The 21730-nt window shown below is 46.1% G+C and overlaps 1 protein-coding gene across 2 annotated transcripts in view; it reads left to right on the plus strand.

Annotated features, from left to right (window-relative positions):
* DPYSL2 (dihydropyrimidinase like 2) overlaps positions 1 to 19802 on the plus strand; it is a 61418-nt gene extending 41616 nt beyond the window's left edge. For both annotated transcript variants that reach the window (XM_083880475.1, XM_083880476.1), the window contains 7 exons: positions 4875 to 4995; positions 8651 to 8807; positions 8959 to 9100; positions 9270 to 9440; positions 13132 to 13311; positions 17576 to 17741; positions 19286 to 19802. In XM_083880475.1, coding sequence (XP_083736601.1) covers positions 4875 to 4995; positions 8651 to 8807; positions 8959 to 9100; positions 9270 to 9440; positions 13132 to 13311; positions 17576 to 17741; positions 19286 to 19377 — 1029 coding nt within the window. In that variant the 3' untranslated portion in view covers positions 19378 to 19802. The remainder of the gene's footprint in view (positions 1 to 4874; positions 4996 to 8650; positions 8808 to 8958; positions 9101 to 9269; positions 9441 to 13131; positions 13312 to 17575; positions 17742 to 19285) is intronic.
* The last annotated feature ends 1928 nt before the right edge of the window (positions 19803 to 21730 follow it).

Here is a 21730-nt window from a genome sequence, read left to right on the forward strand (position 1 = left end):
GGAAACAGAAAATTTCTGGAAACAAGATTTTTCTGCATTTGGGGTTGTGTTAGTGGAATTCTGCTGCTGTCCCTTCTAGATCTAGTGTCTTATGCTTCTCTCTTGGTCATTATTTTATCAAACTTCCAGTGAATTAGCAGAATATTTTAATATATGCCCAAATCCTGACACTGTTTTAGGTACTTCCAGAGCTGCCATTACTGTGATATTTGATATTTTGATGGAATTTTACCAATGGGCTGGAGGGTTTTGACAGCAGTGGATTCAGGGCTTTGCTGAAGGCACAGAAAATCTGTACCAGGAAAGGGAGGTCATGCTCAGTTTAATACAGTTAATACAGTTACCCTCATATTTCCCCATGAATTTCTCCAGGGCTGAGCACCCCAATCCCTCTAAACCTTTGAAATAAATCCCAGAGGATGAAAGAGCCTGAAAACTTTTGCCTTAGAGGTTGGTTCCCGTTGCATTCTTCAGTGTGTCTAAGCTGGACACCTCACCCCACAACACTCCAGGTTTGTGGGGTTCATCTGTCGTGCACAGGCAGCTCTTTTTTGTTCCTGCAGGATCTTGGGGCTTTGCTGCTGCCAGATGTGGCAGCTGTGAGACCATCCACTCGTGCCCCTCATGCTCCTTCTGCATTTCCTCCCCTTGATTCACACAAACAGCAGCCAGGGGCATTGCAGTAGGAACATAAATTACTCTGGTGATTTATGGGATGGAAAAAAACAAAAAAATGCTCCTTTTGGGCAATAAGTGAATCCTCCCAGAATAATCTGTGTGTGGCTCCCAAAGCTGGGGATTCTTTGCTTCTTGAAATTGTGAGCAAACTCTTTTGCACTGAGCTGTCCAGTCACCCATCTATGACTTTTAAAAGAACCCACTCTGTTCTTTTAACATATTTTTTTGGCCTGTATCAGGAGAGTGGGAACAGATGCTGCTGTGACACTTTGAGGGAGTTCAATTTGTGTCTACATTAAAAAGATCTGGACATCAAACCAGCCAAAGTGGTGTCTGGCTGCTCAGGAGCTCATCCTTCATGGGGCAGGAGGTTTAAAGTGTGAGCTGTGTGAGTTCCCAGGTGTGGATGGGCTGTTAATCCCTGCAGGGCTCTGTGCAGGGAGGAGAAAGGCAGCCTGAGGACAGAGGAGGCTCAGGGCAGGCTCTCCCTGCTGTCACACAGGGCTCAGCTCTGCCCAGCTGAGCTCAGCTGTTGCTCTGCCCAGCTCCAACATTCTCCTGCTGGAAAGTCATAGGAAACAGAGCAGGAAACGATGTCATCATCCTCCTCATCTGGTGCCCTCCCTCCCTGTCTGCAGTGGGAGTGACTCTGAGCTGTGAAAACATCCAGCTCCCCTTGGGCTGCCTCTGGGAGAGGCCTCGTGCCAAGGGTGGCAGCAGATCCCTGTGAAAAGTGAGCTTCATTTTTTATATAAATTTTAAGAAATTGGTTTAATAGGAAATAAGATAATTAGGAGATAGAAAAAAGCAAAGTATGGGTGACTTGACATTCAGCCAAGTCCACACCCTGCCATAGCAGAGACATTCTTTAAATACCTTTTTTATTGTATTAATCTGTTGAATGTTTATATTTTTCTACAAACCAGTTTCTGTATTTTAGGAACTGTTTTGTGTGGTCCCTCTTTGGGTCTGCCTTTTTAGAGCCTGTGTATTTTTTGGCTGTGTCTTCATTATCAATTCTAGCTTGGGCTTTGGTCCACACTTTTTTTAGATGGCAGATGCTGATAGTTGTTATATCAGTAGCAGAGTCTTCTTTACACGTTCACTGGATGTTATTTTGACTAAAGAGACACTTCTAAGATTTTTTTTATATCAACTACTACCACTATGCTTAATTTTTTTTACTAATAGCAGAAATAAAAAGCTTATATCCTTACCACAACGTTATTAATCACATAGCACACATCTTGCCAAAAGCCAGCTTTATAATATACATTTATAACATCCCCAATTCCTGTTGATTTCAGCAGAAGTGGGTGTTTGTTGGGTTGCTCTGTTGGCAGCAGAATTGGCTTTTCCTGTTGTCCTTTAGGAAGTGCAAAGCCCATCCTGAGGATGGTTGGGTATGACAGGAGAGCTCCTTTAATTCACTTCCATCTGCAGCAAAGCAGCAGGAGCTGCTGAGCGAGCCTGAAACATTTATTAACTCCAAACTCCCACTCGTTTCAGGGAGAATTACATCAGAGGGAGGCATTCAGGGCTGGCTGTGTGCACACAGCTGAGTTCTCGGCCTGGCAGGAGGCTCAGACTGAAGTTTCACTGCTGCCTCAGGGTCTGGCTTTGTCACCTCTGTCACCTGTGCTGAGCCAAGGTGACAGTGTCCAGCATGTTATTCCAGCCACAAAACAGGCCCTGGGTTAGGGCAGCACCATCCCAAGTCAGCCCCAGCCATCACTTTCTGGAAAACTCTCCCCCTCACAGCTCAGTTCATTCTCTGATGATTTTTCAGAGGGTTCCATCATTCTTTATTTTTATTTCAGCCACAAAAACGCTGGAAGCACAAGCAGTCCAAGTGCTCCAGGAAATGTCTGTCTTTTCTTTTTGTTTTGTTTTGTTTCATTATTTTTTTTTCCAAGAGAACTGCTGTGCTGGGGCTTCTGGTGCATCCTGGTAATTGCAACCATTCCCCTTTGGACTACTTGTTGGGTTATTGTTGTGTGCCTGTCACCATAGCATCTGGGCACAAGGCAGGAATTCAGCAGCCTTGTTCAGAAAATACTCCCCTGATGCTTCACAGTTGCTCAGACTCAAATCTGGGGGGTGTGTGTTGTTTTATCCCTGCTCTGCCTGCAGGGAAACTGAGGCACGGAGGGGAAATGTGGCTCCCAGGTGCTGCAGGGGCAGAGCCAAGCACAGACCTGCTCCAGTGGGGTTTGCAAAGGGAGGGAACAGCCTGGGAGTTTTGGGATGTCTGAGTCCTGCCCTTGTCTTTTAGAAGGGACAACTGGGCTTTTCTTGGCTCTTCCTTTCAGCTCTCATGGGTGCTGCTGGCTGGGACACTTGGGTCCAACATCCTGGAGCAAAACCCTCCCTCACAGCCTTTCCCCTTTACCTGGGGCAGAAAATACCCCCCTGTGAGCATCCCCTGCCTGGGGCTGTCACCCTTTGTGCCCCAGTGACCTCCCTGCTGGCTCTGGGGGGCCTGTTTGCTGTCAGAACTCCTGGCTGTTGTTTTCCTGGAGAATTCTGGCTGCAAACAGGGTGTGGGTGCCCATGGCTGGTGTGGGCAGAGCTGTTCAGGACTCTTGGACCTCAGCCTGGTTCCCTGAGCTGGTGGTTCTTTATCTCCAGGCAGAGCTGAGAGCCAACAGAACCCAGAGGGGTTTGGGTTGAGGGACCTCAAAGCCCCCTCAGCCCCATGATGCTGTTTCACACCACAAGGACACAGACTCTGAATTCAGGAGGCTGAAAATGACTCCTTTATTTCTGGGATGTGTCTCCCTTTTCTACTATTTCACACAGACCAATTGGATTGGTGACACAAAGACAAACCTCTTCACTCCCATTGGGCAGAGCAGAGGGACAGCAAGGAGAAGTCCCTCCTGGAGAAAGGAATGAAGAACAAAGTTCCAGTTCCAAAAACATTTCTCCTGTTTACAGAAAATTCCCTGGGAAAGGAATTTCAGAAAACCAAAACACCTCAGGCACAGAACCAGGGCTACAGTCCCACTGGGACACCTTCCACTATTCCAGGATGCTCCAAGCCCCCTCCAACCTGGCCCTGGCCACTTCTGGGGATGTGACACAACCTGTGTGGGCAGTTCTGGGACAGGCAGGGATGATTGTGTCACTTGGGCTGTGATCAGCCAGTGCAGAGGAGATTTCCACAGGTGCTGAGTGTGTGCCAACCCCAGCAGAGTCATGGGAGAGGGTCTGGGAGCCTCTTGCACTGGGGGATCTGGTGGGGGATTGCTCTGGATTGTTTCCTCTGCTGTTTGCATGGAAAATGTCCATGCAGACATGTCATGATAGGACAGGAAATAAAGGTGCCTGACTCCAGTCAGGGGCAGCAGAAATCAGAAGGTTTATTTACAATCCATTCAGCCCTTTTATAACACGCTGTGCTAAAGGCACGTTATTGGTCCAGAGCACTGACACCTCTCCATGGGCTGAGGAACAGAAATAGCAAACAACTCCTGTTGGCATGGGAAAGGAATATTGTCTACACAAGGTTGTTTTGGGAAAAAGAAAAACTGTTGGAAAGTTTTCCTTGAGAAGAGCTCAGCAATTCGCAATATCAGAAAATATCAAGTCCACACAGGCACTGTGAGCATCACCCAGTTGTTCAATCTGGATTCTCTGATCAGGACATGGGATCTATAAAATCAGAGTGATTCCCATCACCCTGCACTTACACCACGACCTCAGTTTGGCTGGGGTTCATTCTCTGCACACATGGAAGGAGGAGCAGATGATTTATGGGGTGGTTCACACTCTGTCAGATCCCAAGCCAGAGATTGCAGTGCAGGGTACAATTTAGGAGCCTTGTTTGCAAACGTGGCTTACCAGAGCTTGTGGTGCAGCATCTCCCTGCTGCGTGGGCTGGAGCAGCAGCAGTTCTGTTGAGTCAACATTTAGTTGCTTATTTTTTTGTCTAGGTTAAAGGAGGGGTTTAATCATTGTGACCCTGAGCACCTGGAGTGTTGCTTTAGCTCAGACAGGCTCTGAAGCAGCCTGGGAGGAAAGGTGCTAATGAGAGGGAACTGCAGCTTGATGTCATTTAATTGCTGTGATGACACTGTGCCTTTTCAGGCTCAGAGCAGGGAAATGCCTCATCGCTGTCTGTTTTCTGGATCTGTGGCTTCTGGGGGTGTCTGGGGTGTCCCTGACCTGCTGCCACCTCTTGTGTTGCCCAGGTGGAGGCCGAGGCTGTGAACAGGGCAATCACCATTGCCAACCAGACCAACTGCCCCCTGTACATCACCAAGGTGATGAGCAAAAGTGCTGCTGATGTCATTGCTCAAGCCAGGAAAAAGGGTAAGTTATTTCCTCCTTAGCTCATGCACTTCAGCTCCTGCCAACATCAGCTTCATCCCCAGAGGAGACGTTTCTTTTCCCAGTGTTGTTGTCCAGGCTCTTTTTAAAAAGGTCCCAAGCAGCTCCTTCTGCCTCATCTCCCACAGACAAAGGTTCAGTAGTTGTGTCAGAGGCAGGAGCTGCTTGTTCTGCTCAGTCCTGAACTTGACTGTTCACACTCCTCCTCCCCCCCGTGCCTTTGTGAGCTCACAGAATCATCCCCTGCTCTCTCCATGTAGTAAATCCCCTGGAGACTGCAGCTGGGTCCTTCCAACTGCTGTGGTTTTCCATTGGTGCTTTCTGCTGACCTTCCTGGGCTCAGCAGTGATTCTGACAGAATTCTTGACTCACAAACCCTGCTGTATTTAACTGGAGTAGCCAGAAGCCCACCAGTTCCAGCTGCTGCTGTGCCTCTTGTTTGTGGAATTGGTGCTCTCCATGAGCTCACAGAGTCATCCCCTGCTCTCTCCACGTAGTGAATCCTCTGGGGGCTGCAGCTGGGTCCTTCCAGCTGCTGTGGTTATCCCTGGGTGCTTCCTGGGCTCAGCAGTGGTTCCTGACAGAGTTCTCAACTCACAAACCCTGCTGTATTTAGCTGGAGTAGCCAGAAATCCACCAGTTCCATCTGCTGCTGTGCTTCTTGTTTGTGGAATTGGTGCTCTCACAGAGTCATCCTGTGCTCTCTCCATGTTTTGAATCCTTTGGGGGCTGCAGCTGGGCCCTTCCAACTGCTATGGTTTCCTTTGGTGCTTTCTGCTGACCTTCCTGGGCTGAGCAGTGATCCCTGACAGTTCTTGACTCACAAACCCTGCTGTATTTAGCTGGAGTAACCAGAAGCCCACCAGTTCCAGCTGCTGCTGTGCTCCTTGCTGGTGGAATTGGTGCTCTCCATGAGCTGTAACCCAGCCTGACATCCCTGCAGGGATGGGAATCAGCAGCCTGGGTTAGGTCTGGGAATTGTGGCTGCCTCTGGTAACTCTGCTGAGGGATGCTGCAAGAAGCAAGACTCAGACCTGCTGTGGGTGCTGCTGCCTGTGTGTCTCCTCTCTCACTAAGGCTTGTGAGGCAGCTGGACTGCTCTGAGTCTCTCCTCTCTGTCTCTCCTCTCTGAGGCTTGTGAGGGAACTGAAATGCTCTGTATCTCTCCTCTCTGTGTCTCTCCTCCCTGCCTGAGGCTTGTGAGGCAGCTGAACTGCTCTGAGGGATGCAGGAGCTTCCCCCAAACCCTTTCCCTGCTGCCTGGCCCTGCAAGGAGTCAGGATTGCCCACAGAGTGAGATCTGCCTGCTGTTCTATCCTGTGACTAAACCCTTCAATTCTATTTCAAGCTGCTCAGGTTGGGTGAGTAACCAGGAGGGATGATTTTACCCCCTTCTTTTCCTCCCAAGGCTTGGATTGAATTTCCTGCAGCCTAAATAAGCCTAGATGGGTGTACAGATGACATCACTTTCCATCTGGGTGTTTGGTGTGAGAAGAGCTGATTTCCAGCAAACAGACTGGTGTTTGGGCATCAGCTCAGGAGTATTTTTGTCCCACGATTGCTGGTGAAGGAGTTGGTGAGGGGGACTGATTTTTCAAGGCTGGAGCAGCTCAAGCTGTTTGGAAGAAATCTTTTCTCTCCCAGCTCCATCAGAGGGGATCATCCTGAAGGAAGATCTGTGAATTCTGTGGATTTTTCTGTGAAGATGCATTGACCTGCAATGACCTGCACGTTGGATCCCCCCAGAAAAGAACTTGTTATTATGGTGCAGCTGGATCTGAGAGCCAGGAAAGCTTCTCTTCCCTTTTCCAGCTAAAATCCTGCAGCCATGTGCCCCACAAAGGTGGAGCATCAACAGAAACACCTTCAGTGTCCTGGGAGCTCCAGCTGTGAGTGGAGTGGAGCACTGGGGTGAGGGACCACACACTTGGATCACAGAAAGCCATAAAACACAACCTGCCTTGGGTGGGTGTTTTATCCTGCCTGAGAAAGGTGCTGGGATTGTCCCAGATGGATGATCCCTCCCTCAGCCTCCTGAGCCAGCCCAGAACACGCAGTTTTCATTCAAAATGCATTTTCTCCTTATAAGGAGAATTTGGGGTATAAATGGTGCCCTGTCCTGTGTTCCTTTATTCACATAACTCAAGTTAAATGCTGGTTAAACCCAGGAGGGCCGCACACACTGGCCTTGCCCTCCCAAACAACAGAGGAAACAGAACCCAAGACTATCCAAGGCAGAAAACAAACCAGGATTGATTTGCTAAAAGGAAAAGAAGGGAGGATATTTAAAGCCAGATGTTGCCAGTGGCTGTTGTCTGGAGGAGATTCCCTGCAGACTCTGGCAGATCTGGGGCCTGAGAACATCCCTCCCTGCAGAACAATGCCCTCAGTGTGCTGGGCCACAAGAGGCCTCCCATTAACAGCCAGCGTGTGTTTGGCCTTGTGCTGATTTCAGAACCCTGTTTGTGGGCACTGATGTCAGGGAACCTCTTCCTCTGCTGCTGGAAACCCTCTGGCAGAGGCTGTTCCTGCCCCTGGTGTGTCAGCAGCTCCTGGGAGCAGCCTGGAGCCACTTCATCATCATCATCATCATCCTGGCTCTTTCCCAGATCTCTTGAGACCCCAACAGTAGCTCTGGCAATACAGTGAGAGAAATATTCTGTGTTTTCACTCTTCCTGGTGAGGTGTGAGACTCTGCTGACCAGCTCTGCCCATCTTTCCTGACTGAAACATCCAGGGTTGGCACCTCAGCCTCCCACCCATCTTTGGCAGGCAGATCCCACCCCATGAAATGCCTGGGCTGGGCAGGTGGGTGGGCACAGGGCAGGTTTTGGGGAGGTTGCATTTGGTGAGCAGATCCCTGGGCCTGCCAGCTGCTGCTGCTGCTGCTGCTTTTGAAGTTGCAGCCTGTGCTTGGTGTGCAGATGGTGCTGGTGCATTCCAGCCTGCAGAGAATCCTGCCCTGGAGGAGCTGCTCTGCCTTCATGTGGTTCCAAAAATGTTAATGAGGAGGAAGCATGCACTGGACAGTGAGGAGATGCAGTTTCTGTGTGCCCTGGGGGGATCACAGAGTTCCCCTGAGCTGCATTGGTGAACTCTGATATTTCCCCTGTGATGGGCTTTCTTTGTATGCAGAAAAACTTTCCTGGGAGGGGTTTTCTCCCACCTGGTCTATGCACAGAGTCTGCTCCAAGAAACCTGACCTTGTTAGAAGGCCTTTAATTCATACTAATTTATAAAGCCTCTTCTTTTTCTTCTTTTTCTTGCACATCTCTTCTAGATCAGACTGAATCTCTTCATGCTCTTACAGTAACCCTCAGCCTCTTCCACAAAGTTCTTGGCCCAGAATAAATAAATAAATAAATAAGAATATAATCAATAAAATTAATCTTTACAGTAACCATTTCAAGGCCAATTAAATCAGTGCCAACCTCTGCAGTGGTGTAAAGGATTGTGCACCTTTTGCTGCTCCCAGCTCTGGTCAGTAGCAATATCTTCATTTAATGCTTCAGGGGAAGTACCAGGCAGCCCTGCAGTGTGTGTCCCTCCCCAGGAGGATCCTTCCTGCCAGGAATCCAGGCTGGGGGTGCCCATTCCTTGGTGCTGACAGGGGTTTGTGTGTGTCCCTGTCCCACAGGCACCGTGGTGTACGGAGAGCCCATCACAGCCAGCCTGGGCACTGATGGATCCCATTACTGGAGCAAGAACTGGGCGAAGGCAGCAGCTTTTGTGACATCCCCACCACTGAGCCCTGACCCGACCACTCCTGATTTTCTCAACTCACTACTGTCCTGGTGAGTGGAGCTCTCTCTGTTCAACCTAAATGGGATTAAACATGAGAAAATGGGTGATAAAATAAGGGATGTTGCTGCCAGCAAGCAAAAAGCTGCTTTACCTTCAGGAGCATACCTGTGACAATAAAATACCTTTTGTTTTTTCTTCCAGTGGAGATCTCCAAGTGACTGGCAGTGCCCACTGCACCTTCAACACTGCTCAGAAAGCTGTTGGCAAGGACAACTTCACCCTGATCCCTGAAGGAACCAATGGCACTGAGGAGAGGATGTCCATCATCTGGGACAAGGCTGTGGTAGGTCACACCTCTCACGGCTTTGGACATTCAGAGCTGCAGGAATGTTTTATTTTCTCATTGTGCTCCTTCCACTTGGCTTTTTTACCCCTGTGGAGATCTTTGGGAATCTTGCTGTGGTTCCAGCTCTTTGCTGGCTGGTGCAGTGACTCCTTTGCTGTCCCCCCAGGTGACTGGCAAGATGGATGAGAACCAGTTTGTGGCTGTGACCAGCACAAACGCTGCCAAAATCTTCAACCTGTACCCGCGGAAGGGGCGCATCGCCGTGGGCTCCGACGCCGACCTGGTCATCTGGGACCCCGACAGCGTCAAGACAATCTCTGCCAAGACTCACAACATAGTAAGGGTGGTGTTCCCTGCCGTTCCCTGCTTCTTTTCTCCCCTCTTTTCCTCAGGGCCAGGCTGTGCTGCCAGCAGCAGGAGGTTGTGACAGCTCAGGGCTCGTTTTCCCTCGTGCCTGAAGTTCTCTCTGGTGTCGCTCCAGCTGAGCAGGATGAGTCCAGCTGAAATTCTGGATTTCCCCTGGAGCAGGGAGTGTGTCTGCTCTACCTGAGTGTTGGATCTGAGCACACAGAAAGCTCTTTAAATCCTCTAAAATATCCAAAGGCCTCTTAGGGCAATGTGGTGTTTATGGCATCCAGGCTTGTCAGTGATGGGAATGGGAACTGCCCCTTTTTGCTGCAGTGTTGTCACCTCATGGACACTGTTTCTGGAAATCTGGCCCAGATCCAGGGTCTGAGTGGATTTACACCACGTACTGATCTGGCACATGTGTGTGCAGTCAGGATTTTCCTGACATCCCCACATTGGTTGGCAAAGGGCAGCACCCAAACCAGCCAGAGCTTCCCCTTGGCTCTTTGTGGTGACACTCTGAGGGACACTTCTGCCTTTCACCTGGCCCTGCAGTGACCAGGCTGTCCCAGCCTGTGGGAATGTGCAGGATGGTTCCAGTGCAGGGGCCTGGTTGGAGTCTCCCTGTGACATTTGAGCCCTGTCTCAGAGAAAGCAGCCACTGTTTGCATTTGTTGACATCTTGTTTTGCTGCTGGCCATGAACCTATGGAATCTGTCCCTGGAAAAAAACTGCTTGTTCTTTTTTCCCCTGAATGCTTTCATTCACTTCAGAGCTGAAGGAGCAAAATTTTCTTCTACATTTGGATCCCTGGGCACATTGACAAAGAAACTTCCTTTTTTTAAAAAAAAAAAAGAGTTTGGTTCACTTCTCTGTGACTTAACTCTTTGTCAGAATTGGTCACAGATGGCCTGGCTTCATCCTGCCTCTGCTTAGGCTTCTGCCAGAGGAATTCCAGGAGTCTGGTCACTTCAGTCACCTCAGAGGAGCTTCCAGACTCCTTCCAGTCTGGAGAGGAATGATTTAAGAAGAGGGAGCCCAGGGACTCACTGATTTTAGGTGCCAGATTTCATGTTCTGAACCTGGGCTTGTGCTTCTGCGTGGCTCAGAGAGCTGAAGTAGCCTGGGTGGAATGTTTGGAGTCATTGCATTTAGTGGCTGTTGTCTTTGGGAGATGAACTGGGCTCTTTCCATTCCCTGACACAGAACTCACAGAGTTTCTCTGCTGTGGATGTGCCCTAGTGCAGCTCTGTGATTTTTGCCCTGGATCTGGGCAAGGCAAAGGAGAAGCAGCTCCATTCAGAAGTGTTTTTGAGAGCTGCAGATCCCCTGAAAGCCTGACACTGTGTCAGAGGCCTCAGCACTGAGCTGTGGCCAGAGGCTGCATCCTGAACTGTGCCAAGAGCCTGGGGGATGAAGGAGTTTGAAAAGCTGAGCAGTCCCAGCTCGTTTGCTGACAGACACATCTCTGACCCCTTCCCCTGCCATCCCTTCGCCTGCTGGACCTGGTGTCACATCTGAGGTGACAAATGTCCAAACATGAAGCTACATCAGGAGGAATTTCCCCATGGAAAGGGTGATCAGACATTGGGAGGGGCTGCCCAGGGAGGTTTGAGTCCCCATCCCTGGGGGGAGGCCTGGACATGGCACTGAGGGCTCTGGGCCAGTGACAAGGTGGGGATCAGGCACAGCTCGGACTCAGTGACCTTGGGGCTCTTTTCCAGCCTTAATGATTCTGAAATTCGGTTTTGTTTTGTGTCTCACCCTGCACAGAGTCTGGAGTTAGAGGAGAAACTGATCCAAGTGATGCCTTTGGAGTCCAGGCATCCTGGTTTGGCCAAGCAGAGAACAAAAGGCCCCTTGACAGTCAGGCACAGGGGCACCCTCTGATTATGTGGCCTTGGATGATTGTTACTTTTTGAAATGTTCGAGCAACTTACAGATATTTTCCAAGAATTCACACTGCTCTTGCCACTCTCTGGCCAGGAAACATCAGGAGCTGGTGTTGTTTTTGGAAGCAGCCTAAATCCATAAGATCCTGACCCAGCCTCCTCTTTTGCCACCACAGGGTTTTTTTTCAGGCTGGACCCGGTTCAGACTGGGTTTAACCACTGGTCTGGCTGATTGCAAAGCTGCACTCAGGCCTGCCCATACTTATAACACACTTCAAGGGCAAACTCCATCATTAACTCAGTAAAAATGAGCTGCATTTGACTCAGAGATGGTCACTGGAGTAACAGTCCCCAGATAACATGGTTGCATCTCATTCCAGCATGTTTCACATTTGCAGTGATTTCTTTCAAACTTGCCTTTTTTTTTTCCATGGTGTGATGTTTCCAATCCTGTTAATTGAGGAAGAGCAATCCCATTAGAATAAAATAAGATTGTCCTGGCCCCTGACCCATCAACCAAAACACTGGTTTGAAACAGAGATTTTTCAGAATTGTTATTTTAATAGGAAACTCACATAAAGCTTTCTGTGGCTCCTAAATCTGCCCCCAGCTCAGCAGAGAGAGGTGCCTAAATGTATTTCAACAGGGAGGCTCTGAGATATTCTCATTTTAAACTGTTTTTCCTCTTGCTCAGAGAATCTGTGGCTGCTCCATCCCTGGGAGTGTCCAAGGCCAGGCTGGACAGGGCTTGGAGCAGCCTGGGGCAGTGGAAGGTGTCCCTGCCCATGGCTGGGGGTGGAATGGGATGAATTTTAAGGTCCCTACAGCCCAAACCATTCTGGGATTCTTGATGAACCTTATTCCAATGAAATTTTGCATGAATAAACCTCTAAACTTAGACTGATAACTAAGAGCAGCCTTTATTAAATCACAGCAAACTCACTGTTGAGTTTGCTTCCATCTGTCCTTAAAATTTTGGCCAATTAGCACGGCTGGTGATTGCTAATTAAAGCCCAGCAGGCTCTGCAGGGTGAACATGTTTGCCTTATTGTCAGATTATCCCTTTTTCTGACCCAGAGATGGGGCAACTGAGAGGTGTTTTAAAAACTTTTATTCCATTTTGAGTCTCACAAGAAGGGTGAGACAACACAGATGTTACAGTTCACACCATCACAATCAGAAGCCAAACTATCTCCTAATTACAACACATTATAAGTGTTTCTTGGCCTATCAGCTTTTGCCACAGAATATATATATATAAATATAATATATAATAATATATATATTATTATATCATATATATTAATATAAAATATAATATATATTATTAATATATAATAATATATAATATATAATGAATAAGATATGATATATAACATATATAACAGATGACATATAATATATAATATATATATATAAAATATATCACGTATATTATATATAAAATATATTTATTTAAATATATATTTAAAATATATTAAAATATAAAAATATATTTAAATATATAAAATATAATATATATAATATAAAATAATATAATATATATTATATAATATATAACATATATAGTATAACATAATATATAACAGATAATATATATTATATATTTCAATTATATATTATATATAAAATATATCCTATATAGTATATAATATTTTATCTATATAAAATATATTTATTTAAATACAAAAAATTAAAATATATAAAATATATTTTATTGATATAGATATAGATAGATAGATATATAAATAGATATAAATACATTAATGCTGTTTTTGCTCATTGCAGTCTCTGGAGTACAACATCTTCGAGGGCATGGAGTGCCGTGGCTCTCCCCTGGTGGTGATCAGCCAGGGCAAGATCGTGCTGGAGGACGGGAACCTGCACGTCACCGAGGGCTCGGGGAGGTACATCCCCAGGAAACCCTTCCCTGACTTCGTCTACAAACGCATCAAAGCCAGGAGCAGGGTGAGTGTGTCTGTCTCCCTCTGAAAAACCCCAATTTGTGCGGCTGGAAAAGCAGATGCTGTCCCCTGGCTCAGGCCACGCTGCTCTTCCCACGATTTCCCTTCTCACTCAAGGAATGTGCTTTGGGGTGAGCTCGGGTTTTCTGCAGGTTTTGTGTTTCAGATCTTTAGTTTTTCTCTGTCTGAGGGCAGCTGATGCAGGTCAGTGTCGTGATAGGACATGAAATAAAGGTGCTTGACTCCAGTCAGGGGCAGCAGAAATCAGAAGGTTTATTTACAATCCATTCAGCCCTTTTATAACACGCTGTGCTAAAGGCACGTTATTGGTCCAGAGCACTGACACCTCTCCCATGGGCTGAGGAACAGAAATAGCAAACAACTCCTGTTGGCATGGGAAAGGAATATTGTTCACACAAGGTTGTTTTGGGAGAAAAACAAACCACTGTTAAAAAGTTTCTTTTGAGAAGAGCTCAGCAATTTTCAGGCTCAGAAAATATTGAGTCCGCAGGTCAGCACAGGGCAGAGTGTAATGACCAGGTGTAAATGTATCAGTCTCTGAGGGTCCAGCCTCTGCAGAGAAGTGGCTGAAATTAATTTGAGCCAGACTGCTCTTCAGAGGTGTTTGTAAAGCAAAAGGTTTAATAAGGAAAAATAACAAATGTTACAGAAAACAAATTAAAAGCTGTGCACAGGTGTCTGAGAAAACCTCTGAGACCCTGCTAGAAACACTCCAAAAACCTTTTTACTTCCTTAGTGCTCCTTCCTAAATATCCTGAATATTTTAGGATGCACAGTTTGGCTTGCAGCCAGTAGAGAGATAACAGGGTTTGAAGAACAGTGACAAGGTCCAGTAGATGCTTCTCTCTTGGCCCTGAGCCAATCACTGCCAGGAGGGGATGGAAAAATCGAGTTAAACTTCCTAAAATGTCTTAAAAGTAAACTGAAACCCTTTCCTGATTTGGAAACACCTGCTGGAGGTGTGCAGTGCATTCCAACAGCCAGCCAGCCAGAAAATGTGTCCAAAACCCCTCCAATTTGTCCACCAGTCAAACTCCCCAGAGCCCATCAGGTTTCTCCTGTCACAGAGGCCCCAGGAGAAGTTACCACGAGCATTTTATAATATCAAAGCTCCCAGCAGCGATTTGGAATTGTAATTTATGGTTACAGATACGTTCTGCTGCTTTCCCTTGTGCCAGATAGGATCAGATGCTCTTGTCTGGTGACTGGTGAGTCACAGGCACGGCCTACAAGCTGCTTAAAAGGGACAATGTTCTATTTTTAAGAGGCTAAAATAGTTGGAAAGTGATTCTGTAAAAACGCACCCATTCAAAACCGAACCTGTCTTTTGATACGCCTGAATCTTCCTGACAGGGGAGATGACACTGAACTCAAGTTGCTGAGAATTGAAGAAGTTTATTTATAGATGAAATAATTTCTGAGGAGAAATTATTTTGCTGTTTGAAGTGTTGCCCTCTCCTGGACAACTCCTGAGCTGTGTTGGTTCTGCTGGCCACATCCTCCCACTCCTTGCAAATCATCTTCCTTTGATGATTCTTTTGAAGAAATTGCAAGTTAACAAAATTACAGCCTGGCATGATTTAGCCCCGTGGAGAGCAGATCCCTGGTTTCTGCTGTGCCCTCCCCCAGAAATACATGTCTGACCTATAAATCCAATTGGGCAGCATCTCAACTGGAATAATTGCATTTATCCCAATCTGCAGCTCCAGGGCTGGCAATTGAAGCCAGCCTGGCTCCTCTGGGCTGCCCTGCCCCTCTCAGCTCTGCTTGGCTTTTTTGGGGATGAGTAATAAATTGCATTTGGGACCTGTCAGGAGCCTTTAATCCTCTGGCAGGTAGGTTGGGATCATTAAAGGACAGCACCTGTGGGCCAGGGGACAGACTGGCTGGAGCCACAGCACATTCCATGGCACACAGGAATTGGCAGGCACCTTATCCTGCACAAAAATCCCCTGCCCAGATAGGAACGTGCCCTGTTCCAGCTCACAGTTCCCCACAGCAAAGATGGGCCAGCAGTGGGGATTTTGGGGGAGCAGAGCAGCCAAGGGGCCTTGGGGCACCCACAGGCTCAGAGCCCCCCAGATCTGCTGGAACTGGTTTGAACTGGGAGGAAACACTGGTTTGAACTGGGAGGAAACCCTGGTTTGAACTGGGAGGAAACCCTGGTTTGAAGTGGTAGGAAACTGATTTGAACTGGTTGGAAATCCTGGTTTGAACTGGTAGGAAACCCTGGTTTGAACTGGTAGGAAACCCTGGTTTGAATTGATAGGAAACACTGGTTTGAGCTGGTAGAAAACCTTGGTTTGAGCTGGTAGGAAACTCTGGTTTGAACTGTAGGAAATCTTGTTTTGAACTGGTAGGAAACTCTGGTTTGAACTGGTAGGAAACCCTGGTTTGAACTGGTAGGAAATCCTGGTTGAAGTGGTAGGAAAACAGTGCCAAATTTACCTGCTTTGATGTAAAACTGGTTGGCTTGGTTAGAGACACTGACATGTTTTGTATAGGTATGGATATAAAATAGAAATAGATGTAGATGCAATACAGGTTTAGATGTATAGATATATAGATATGGATGTAATATAGATGGAGATATAAAATAGATACAGGTATAATACAGATATAAATATAGAAGTAGATATTAAATAGAAGTTGACATAGTATAGATATAGGTATAATACAGATATAAATATGTTACAGATATAAAGATACAGATATAGATATAATATAGATATGGATATAATATAAGTATAAACAGATATAGGTATAATACAAATAGAAGTATGTCTTATTTATCGATATTTAATAACATTATGTTATAATATATATTGTAAACATATACATATGTTTATATTTAAAATGTTTTAAATGTGTTTTATTTTACATATTTAATATATATATATAATACGGCTCCATATATAATATAGATATGTGATATAGATATGTAGATATATGTAATATATAGATATATAGATATAGATTTGTGGCTCCATATATAATATAGATATGGACATGGATATAAATATAAATAGGTATAATACACATATAAACATGTTTTATTTGTACATATTTATATTATATCAATATCTATATATATTAATACCTTCATATCTATAACATATTTATATCTCTATTATGCCTACAGATATAGATATAATACAGATATAAATATGCTACAGATATAGAGATATAGATACATAGATATCTACAGATACAGATATAATATAAAATAGATCTAGGTAAAATCTAGATACAGATACAAATAAATAATAATAATATATTATATTATAATAAATGCAAATAGAGAGCAGCTCCCCAGGGATGAGCACAGGAGATGCTGAGCGCTTTCAAATCTTCTTACCAACAACCAATCCCCAAATGTGTTTCACATCCCCAGGTGCTGAGCCACATCTGGGCAGCTGTTGGGCTGTGCTGTGGGTGTTTCAAGGCAGCGTTGTGTGGATGTTTTCAGGGAGTGTTGTGCAGCTGTTTTAAGGCTGTCTTCTGGCTGTTTTCAGGCTGTGTTGTGGAAGCTTTAAGGCTGTATTTTGGCAGTTTTAAGACAGTGTTGTGGCAGTTTTCAGGCAGTGTTTCAAGGCTCTGTTGTGGCTGTTTTCAGGCAGTGTTGTGGATATTTTTAGGCTGTATTTTGGCTGTTTTAAGGCTGTGCTTTCAGGCTGTATTGTGGCTGTTTTCAGGCTGTGTTTTCAGGCAGCATTGTGGATGTTTTCAGGCTGTGTTGTGTTTTAAGGCAGTGTTCTCAGGCAATGTGGTGGCAGTTTTCAGGCTGTATTGTGGATGTTTTCAGGCAGCGTTGTGTGGCTGTTTTAAGGCAGTGTTGTGGCAGTTTTCAGGCTGTATTTTGGCAGTTTTCAGGCTGTATTGTGGCTGATTTCAGGCAGTGTTTCAAGGCTCTGTTGTGGATGTTTTCAGGCTGTATTTTGGCTGTTTTCAGTCTGTATTTTGGCAGTTTTCAGGCAGTGTTTTCAGGCAGTGTTTTGGCCGTTTTCAGGCTGTATTTTGGCATTTTCAGGCAGTGTTTTCAGGCTGTATTGTGGCTGTTTTCAGGCTGTATTTTGGCAGTTTCCAGGCAGTGTTTTCAGGAAGTGTTTTGGCCATTTTCAGGCTGTATTGTGGATATTTTCAGGCTGTATTTTGGCAGTTTCCAGGCTGTATTGTGGCAGTTCTCAGGCTGTATTTTGGCAGTTTCCAGGCCGTGTTTTCAGGCAGTGTTGCCCTCTCTCCCGCAGCTGGCCGAGCTCCGGGGCGTGCCCCGCGGTCTCTACGACGGCCCCGTGTGCGAGGTGTCGGTGACCCCCAAAACTGTCACACCAGCGTCCTCAGCCAAGACCTCCCCTGCCAAACAGCAGGCACCCCCCGTGAGGAACCTGCACCAGTCTGGCTTCAGCTTGTCTGGTAAGTGATTTTGGGAATGGTTTATTGCTGGGTGACTTAATGCACCAGAGTCGGGGCTGGTTTGTGCTCCCCGTGCTCTGAGCTCGTTCTGCTGGGATGGGGATGGACAGAGAGAGGATGAGAGGGGTTTTTTTCTCTTTAGAGAGGAAGGAGAGGAGTACAGTGTCCTAAATTCCTTCCTCCTCTAACAATGTTACAGGAATTCTGAGCACTCCAATGCATTCTGGGCTCAGTCCTCAGCTGGGTGTGTGGAGAGGGCAGATCAGGGAATCCTGGGGTGGTTTGGGTGGGAAGAGACCTTAAAGTCCATCCAGTCCCACCCCGTGCCACGGGCAGGGACGCTCCCACTGCCCCAAGGTGCTCCAAGCTGAGTCCTTGGACACTTCCCAGCTCCTCTGGGAATTCCAGCCCAGCCCCTCCCCACCCTCACAGGGAGGAATTTCCTCCCAATATCTCATCTAACCCTGCCCTCCTTCAGCTGAACACATTCCGAATGTGTTTAGAAGTGGGAGTTTTCTGTTTTTAAGATGCTATAGCAAAAAAACACCTTTTTTTTTTTTTTTTTTTTTAATATGGTACAAATGTGCCAGCTGAGACCAGCTGTGGATGTGGGATGTGGAAGACTTGATTTCTCAGCTGGTGCTCCAGTGCAAGAAGGGCAGACTATAGAAAGGGATAGGAAGGCTGGCTGAGGGATAATCATTCATCCAACTCTTACCTGTGCAGGGCTGGGTGCTTCAGCTGCTCAGGGCAGAGATATTACTATTAATAGAACATCATTAACATGATGCATTATTAATGCAGAACAGGTTTCAGCACAATTCAGACAGTGGGAGGCCAGTGGAGGCTTTTCCTCCAAATACAAAACCACAGGATGGTTTATGCTGGGAAAAGCTCTCTTTAGAACAAATCCAACCACCAAAGTGCTACAGACAGGTGGATTTGAAGCCCTGGCAGAGTTGGTGACTGTCACTAGAGGATACAAAATGAAGGACATTCACACACTTAGCTGTCAGAGCAAAAAGAAAGGTGATTTATTTCTCTGTTAGGTTTATAAAGACCCTAGACAATAATTAGAAATTAGAAGATGAGGTTGACACCTCTTTGACCCCTGTTTGCAGTTATGACAGGAAAGAACGACACTCACCCATCAGGTTGAGAAGTGAGGAGAGAAAGAGGAAGTTTATTATGATTTGGGGTTTAAATAGAGTTTGGAATTTGATCAAGGATTGGGGGATGAAAGGACCACCTCTCTGACTCCAGTGGTCAACTCAGCAGTCCATCACAGAGAGGAATGCAAAAACAATCTACTTTTATTTATGTTAAATTCGTGAGAAACTGTCAGAATTATACTAACAAAATCAGAAGGCTGAAAATCAGGGTGACAAACCCCGCTGCTCAAACTAGAAATTCATCAATTATCCTTCCTCCAGAGAAAAAAACACAAAAAAATCCACTTTATTTATGTTACAATCTGTGAGAAACTCCAGCAGAAAAGCTGGAAAATCTCAGAGCAGTGTGTGACCTGTCCTGTCTCTCCCCAGGGGCACAGATCGATGACAACATCCCGCGCCGCACCACCCAGCGCATCGTGGCCCCGCCGGGCGGCCGTGCCAACATCACCAGCCTGGGCTAGAGGAGCCCCTGCCGTGCCCACCGGGTACTCCTGGGGGGACTGGGGCACCTGGAGACCCTTTTTTTCTGATTCTTTTAGAGCCTGTGACAGTTACTGCGGGCACCCAGTGTTGGGTGGGGGCTGAAATAAAAAAGCGCCTCTTTTCAGTCTCCCCTCAGGTTCCCTCCTCATCTTCACCGACCCCTGGCACTTCCCCTTCCCCATCCCTTCTCAGCCCTTTACACATTTAAAGAAATAAACCCTGTTTTGACACCTCTGAGATGAAAGAGTAAATGTAAAGAGGGTGTTTGAGATATGTGGTCTCTGTCCTATTCAGCATCTTTCTTTTAATAAAGGAAGGATAAAGTGAATTTCCCGGGAGCTGCCTTTAAGACACACACACACAGAAAAAAAAAAAAAAAAAAAGAGAAAGAAATAAAAATAAACGTATAAGAAAAGCTTTTTTTTTTTTTTTAATGTCAAGCAGAAGAGTAGTTCAAGGGTTTAAAACTGGATATTCTGTAGGGTTCTGTGTCCCAGTAGAATTAGCCAGGCAAGAACAGAGGGACAGGAATCCCAGCCTGTCTGTGGCCATTCTCCAGCACCAGCTCTGAGGTCAGTAGATGCTGCCAGGAGAGAGAAACAGGACCCAGCACTAGGAATGACAGAGATCATCACCCCAGGCACTGGGTGAGCCACAATCCTTGAGGACTTCATTCTGTCCACTTGCTTTGACTTTGGTTTCTTTTTTTCCTTCTGGATTTTTTGCTGCAAATTAGGTCCTTGAGGAAACTTTTTTTTTTTCTTCTTCTTTTAAACGTTTGTGTGTGTGTTTTTAATACGTTTGTATCGTTGTGTTTACGAAGCCTTATCTGAGAACTGGGAACCTCCCTGTTCTTCCTGAACCTCATCCACGTCACAGCCCCCCTCAATGCCACTGCCACTGCCACCCTGGTACTTCAGGTGTCCCTTTAGTTGCATTTTCCAGCCATTTCTTGTCATGTAGCTGCAGTAAAGGGCATATGGAGCTTCAGTCCATCAGGTCTTGAGAGGAGCTGGACACCACCTGAGCTGCTGCTGGGATGGAGGAGCTGGAAGAGTTTGTAGCACTTAGTTCTTCTTCTGTCCCTGAAGGTAGGTATGGAGGGGCAGGGAGCTGTGGGCAGAGAGCAGAAACCCCCTCCCAGGCCATCGAGGAGAGGTTATTTACAGCTTTGAGGGCTCCCAAAGGGCAGTCAGGGAGCGTGTGCTGAGCACCTGTGGCAGTTCCAGCCCAGGCCCAGCTGCCTGTGTCCCCAGCAGCTGAGAATCTGCTGTGCAATGTCCCAGCTGCCCAGGCCTGCAGGAATCCTGCACACAGCCCTGGCTCTTCCCAGGGAGCCTCAAATGCCTGGGATTTGAGACACCATCAGTGGTCCTGAAAGGATGGAGGAGCCGCAGCTTTTGGGGCAGGATGTTAAACCATCCCCTGATTGAAGGTCAGGCAGCTCTGGGACTGGAGGCTTCTCATTTTTGGGACATGGAGGATAAACCTGCTCCATCAGATCCCCATTTAGATGTATCTGGAGGGCTCAGCAGTCCCCAGGACTTGTCTTAGCACTGAGGGCTTTTCTCAGCACTGTCTGCCTGCCCTGGCACTTGGCTGCATCTTCTGCTCCCTCTTCTCTCTGTGCTTTGCCATCTCCATCAACCTTGTTTTTTCCACAGTTGTGTTTGTTTTCTTCAATGGTGTTTACAGGTTCTTTTAGGAAAAAAAACCCAATATATATATATATATATATGAAGGCTTTCAAGAAACGAGTACCAAATTTGTTGTTATGAAGAATTTGCTGGGATTTGCAAAGTGTCTGGAAGTTTCTTAGTCTTAGCTACCCCCAAACCCTCCCAGCTGCTGCACCTAAATTCTTTAGACCCCTTTGAACACAAAATTCAAGAGAAAACTTTGCCATATTCCTCCACACATTTTGCATTTAGGTTCAACTCCTGGGTCTTTTTATTTTTGCATAAAGAGTTTTTGCACTTTGTTTGTTAAGTAATCCGTGAACTTAATATATATTGCAGCTATTTTCTTTTTTTTTTTTGTTTGTTTTATTTTTTTGATTTTTTTTTTCTTTGTCACCTGTATGTTAAAATCAATTTGAACGAGTTGGGGAGAAAAAAAAAAAAAAAAGAAAAAAAAAGAATTGTGGATCCGTTTCAATTCTACGAAACACTCGCGGCTCTTCAGTATTCACTTAAGTCTTCCTTTTTTTTTTTTTTTCCTTCACTGACTCATGACAAACTTGTTGAGTTTTAATTTGTTCTCGAAAAAAGGAAAGAAAAAGAAAAAAAAATTACAAAAAAAAAAGGTTTTTTGCAGGCTGTGTAAGCATGT

This window comes from Zosterops lateralis (assembly GCF_965231275.1).
Source record: "Zosterops lateralis genome assembly, chromosome: 30".
NCBI classification, from domain to species: domain Eukaryota; kingdom Metazoa; phylum Chordata; class Aves; order Passeriformes; family Zosteropidae; genus Zosterops; species Zosterops lateralis.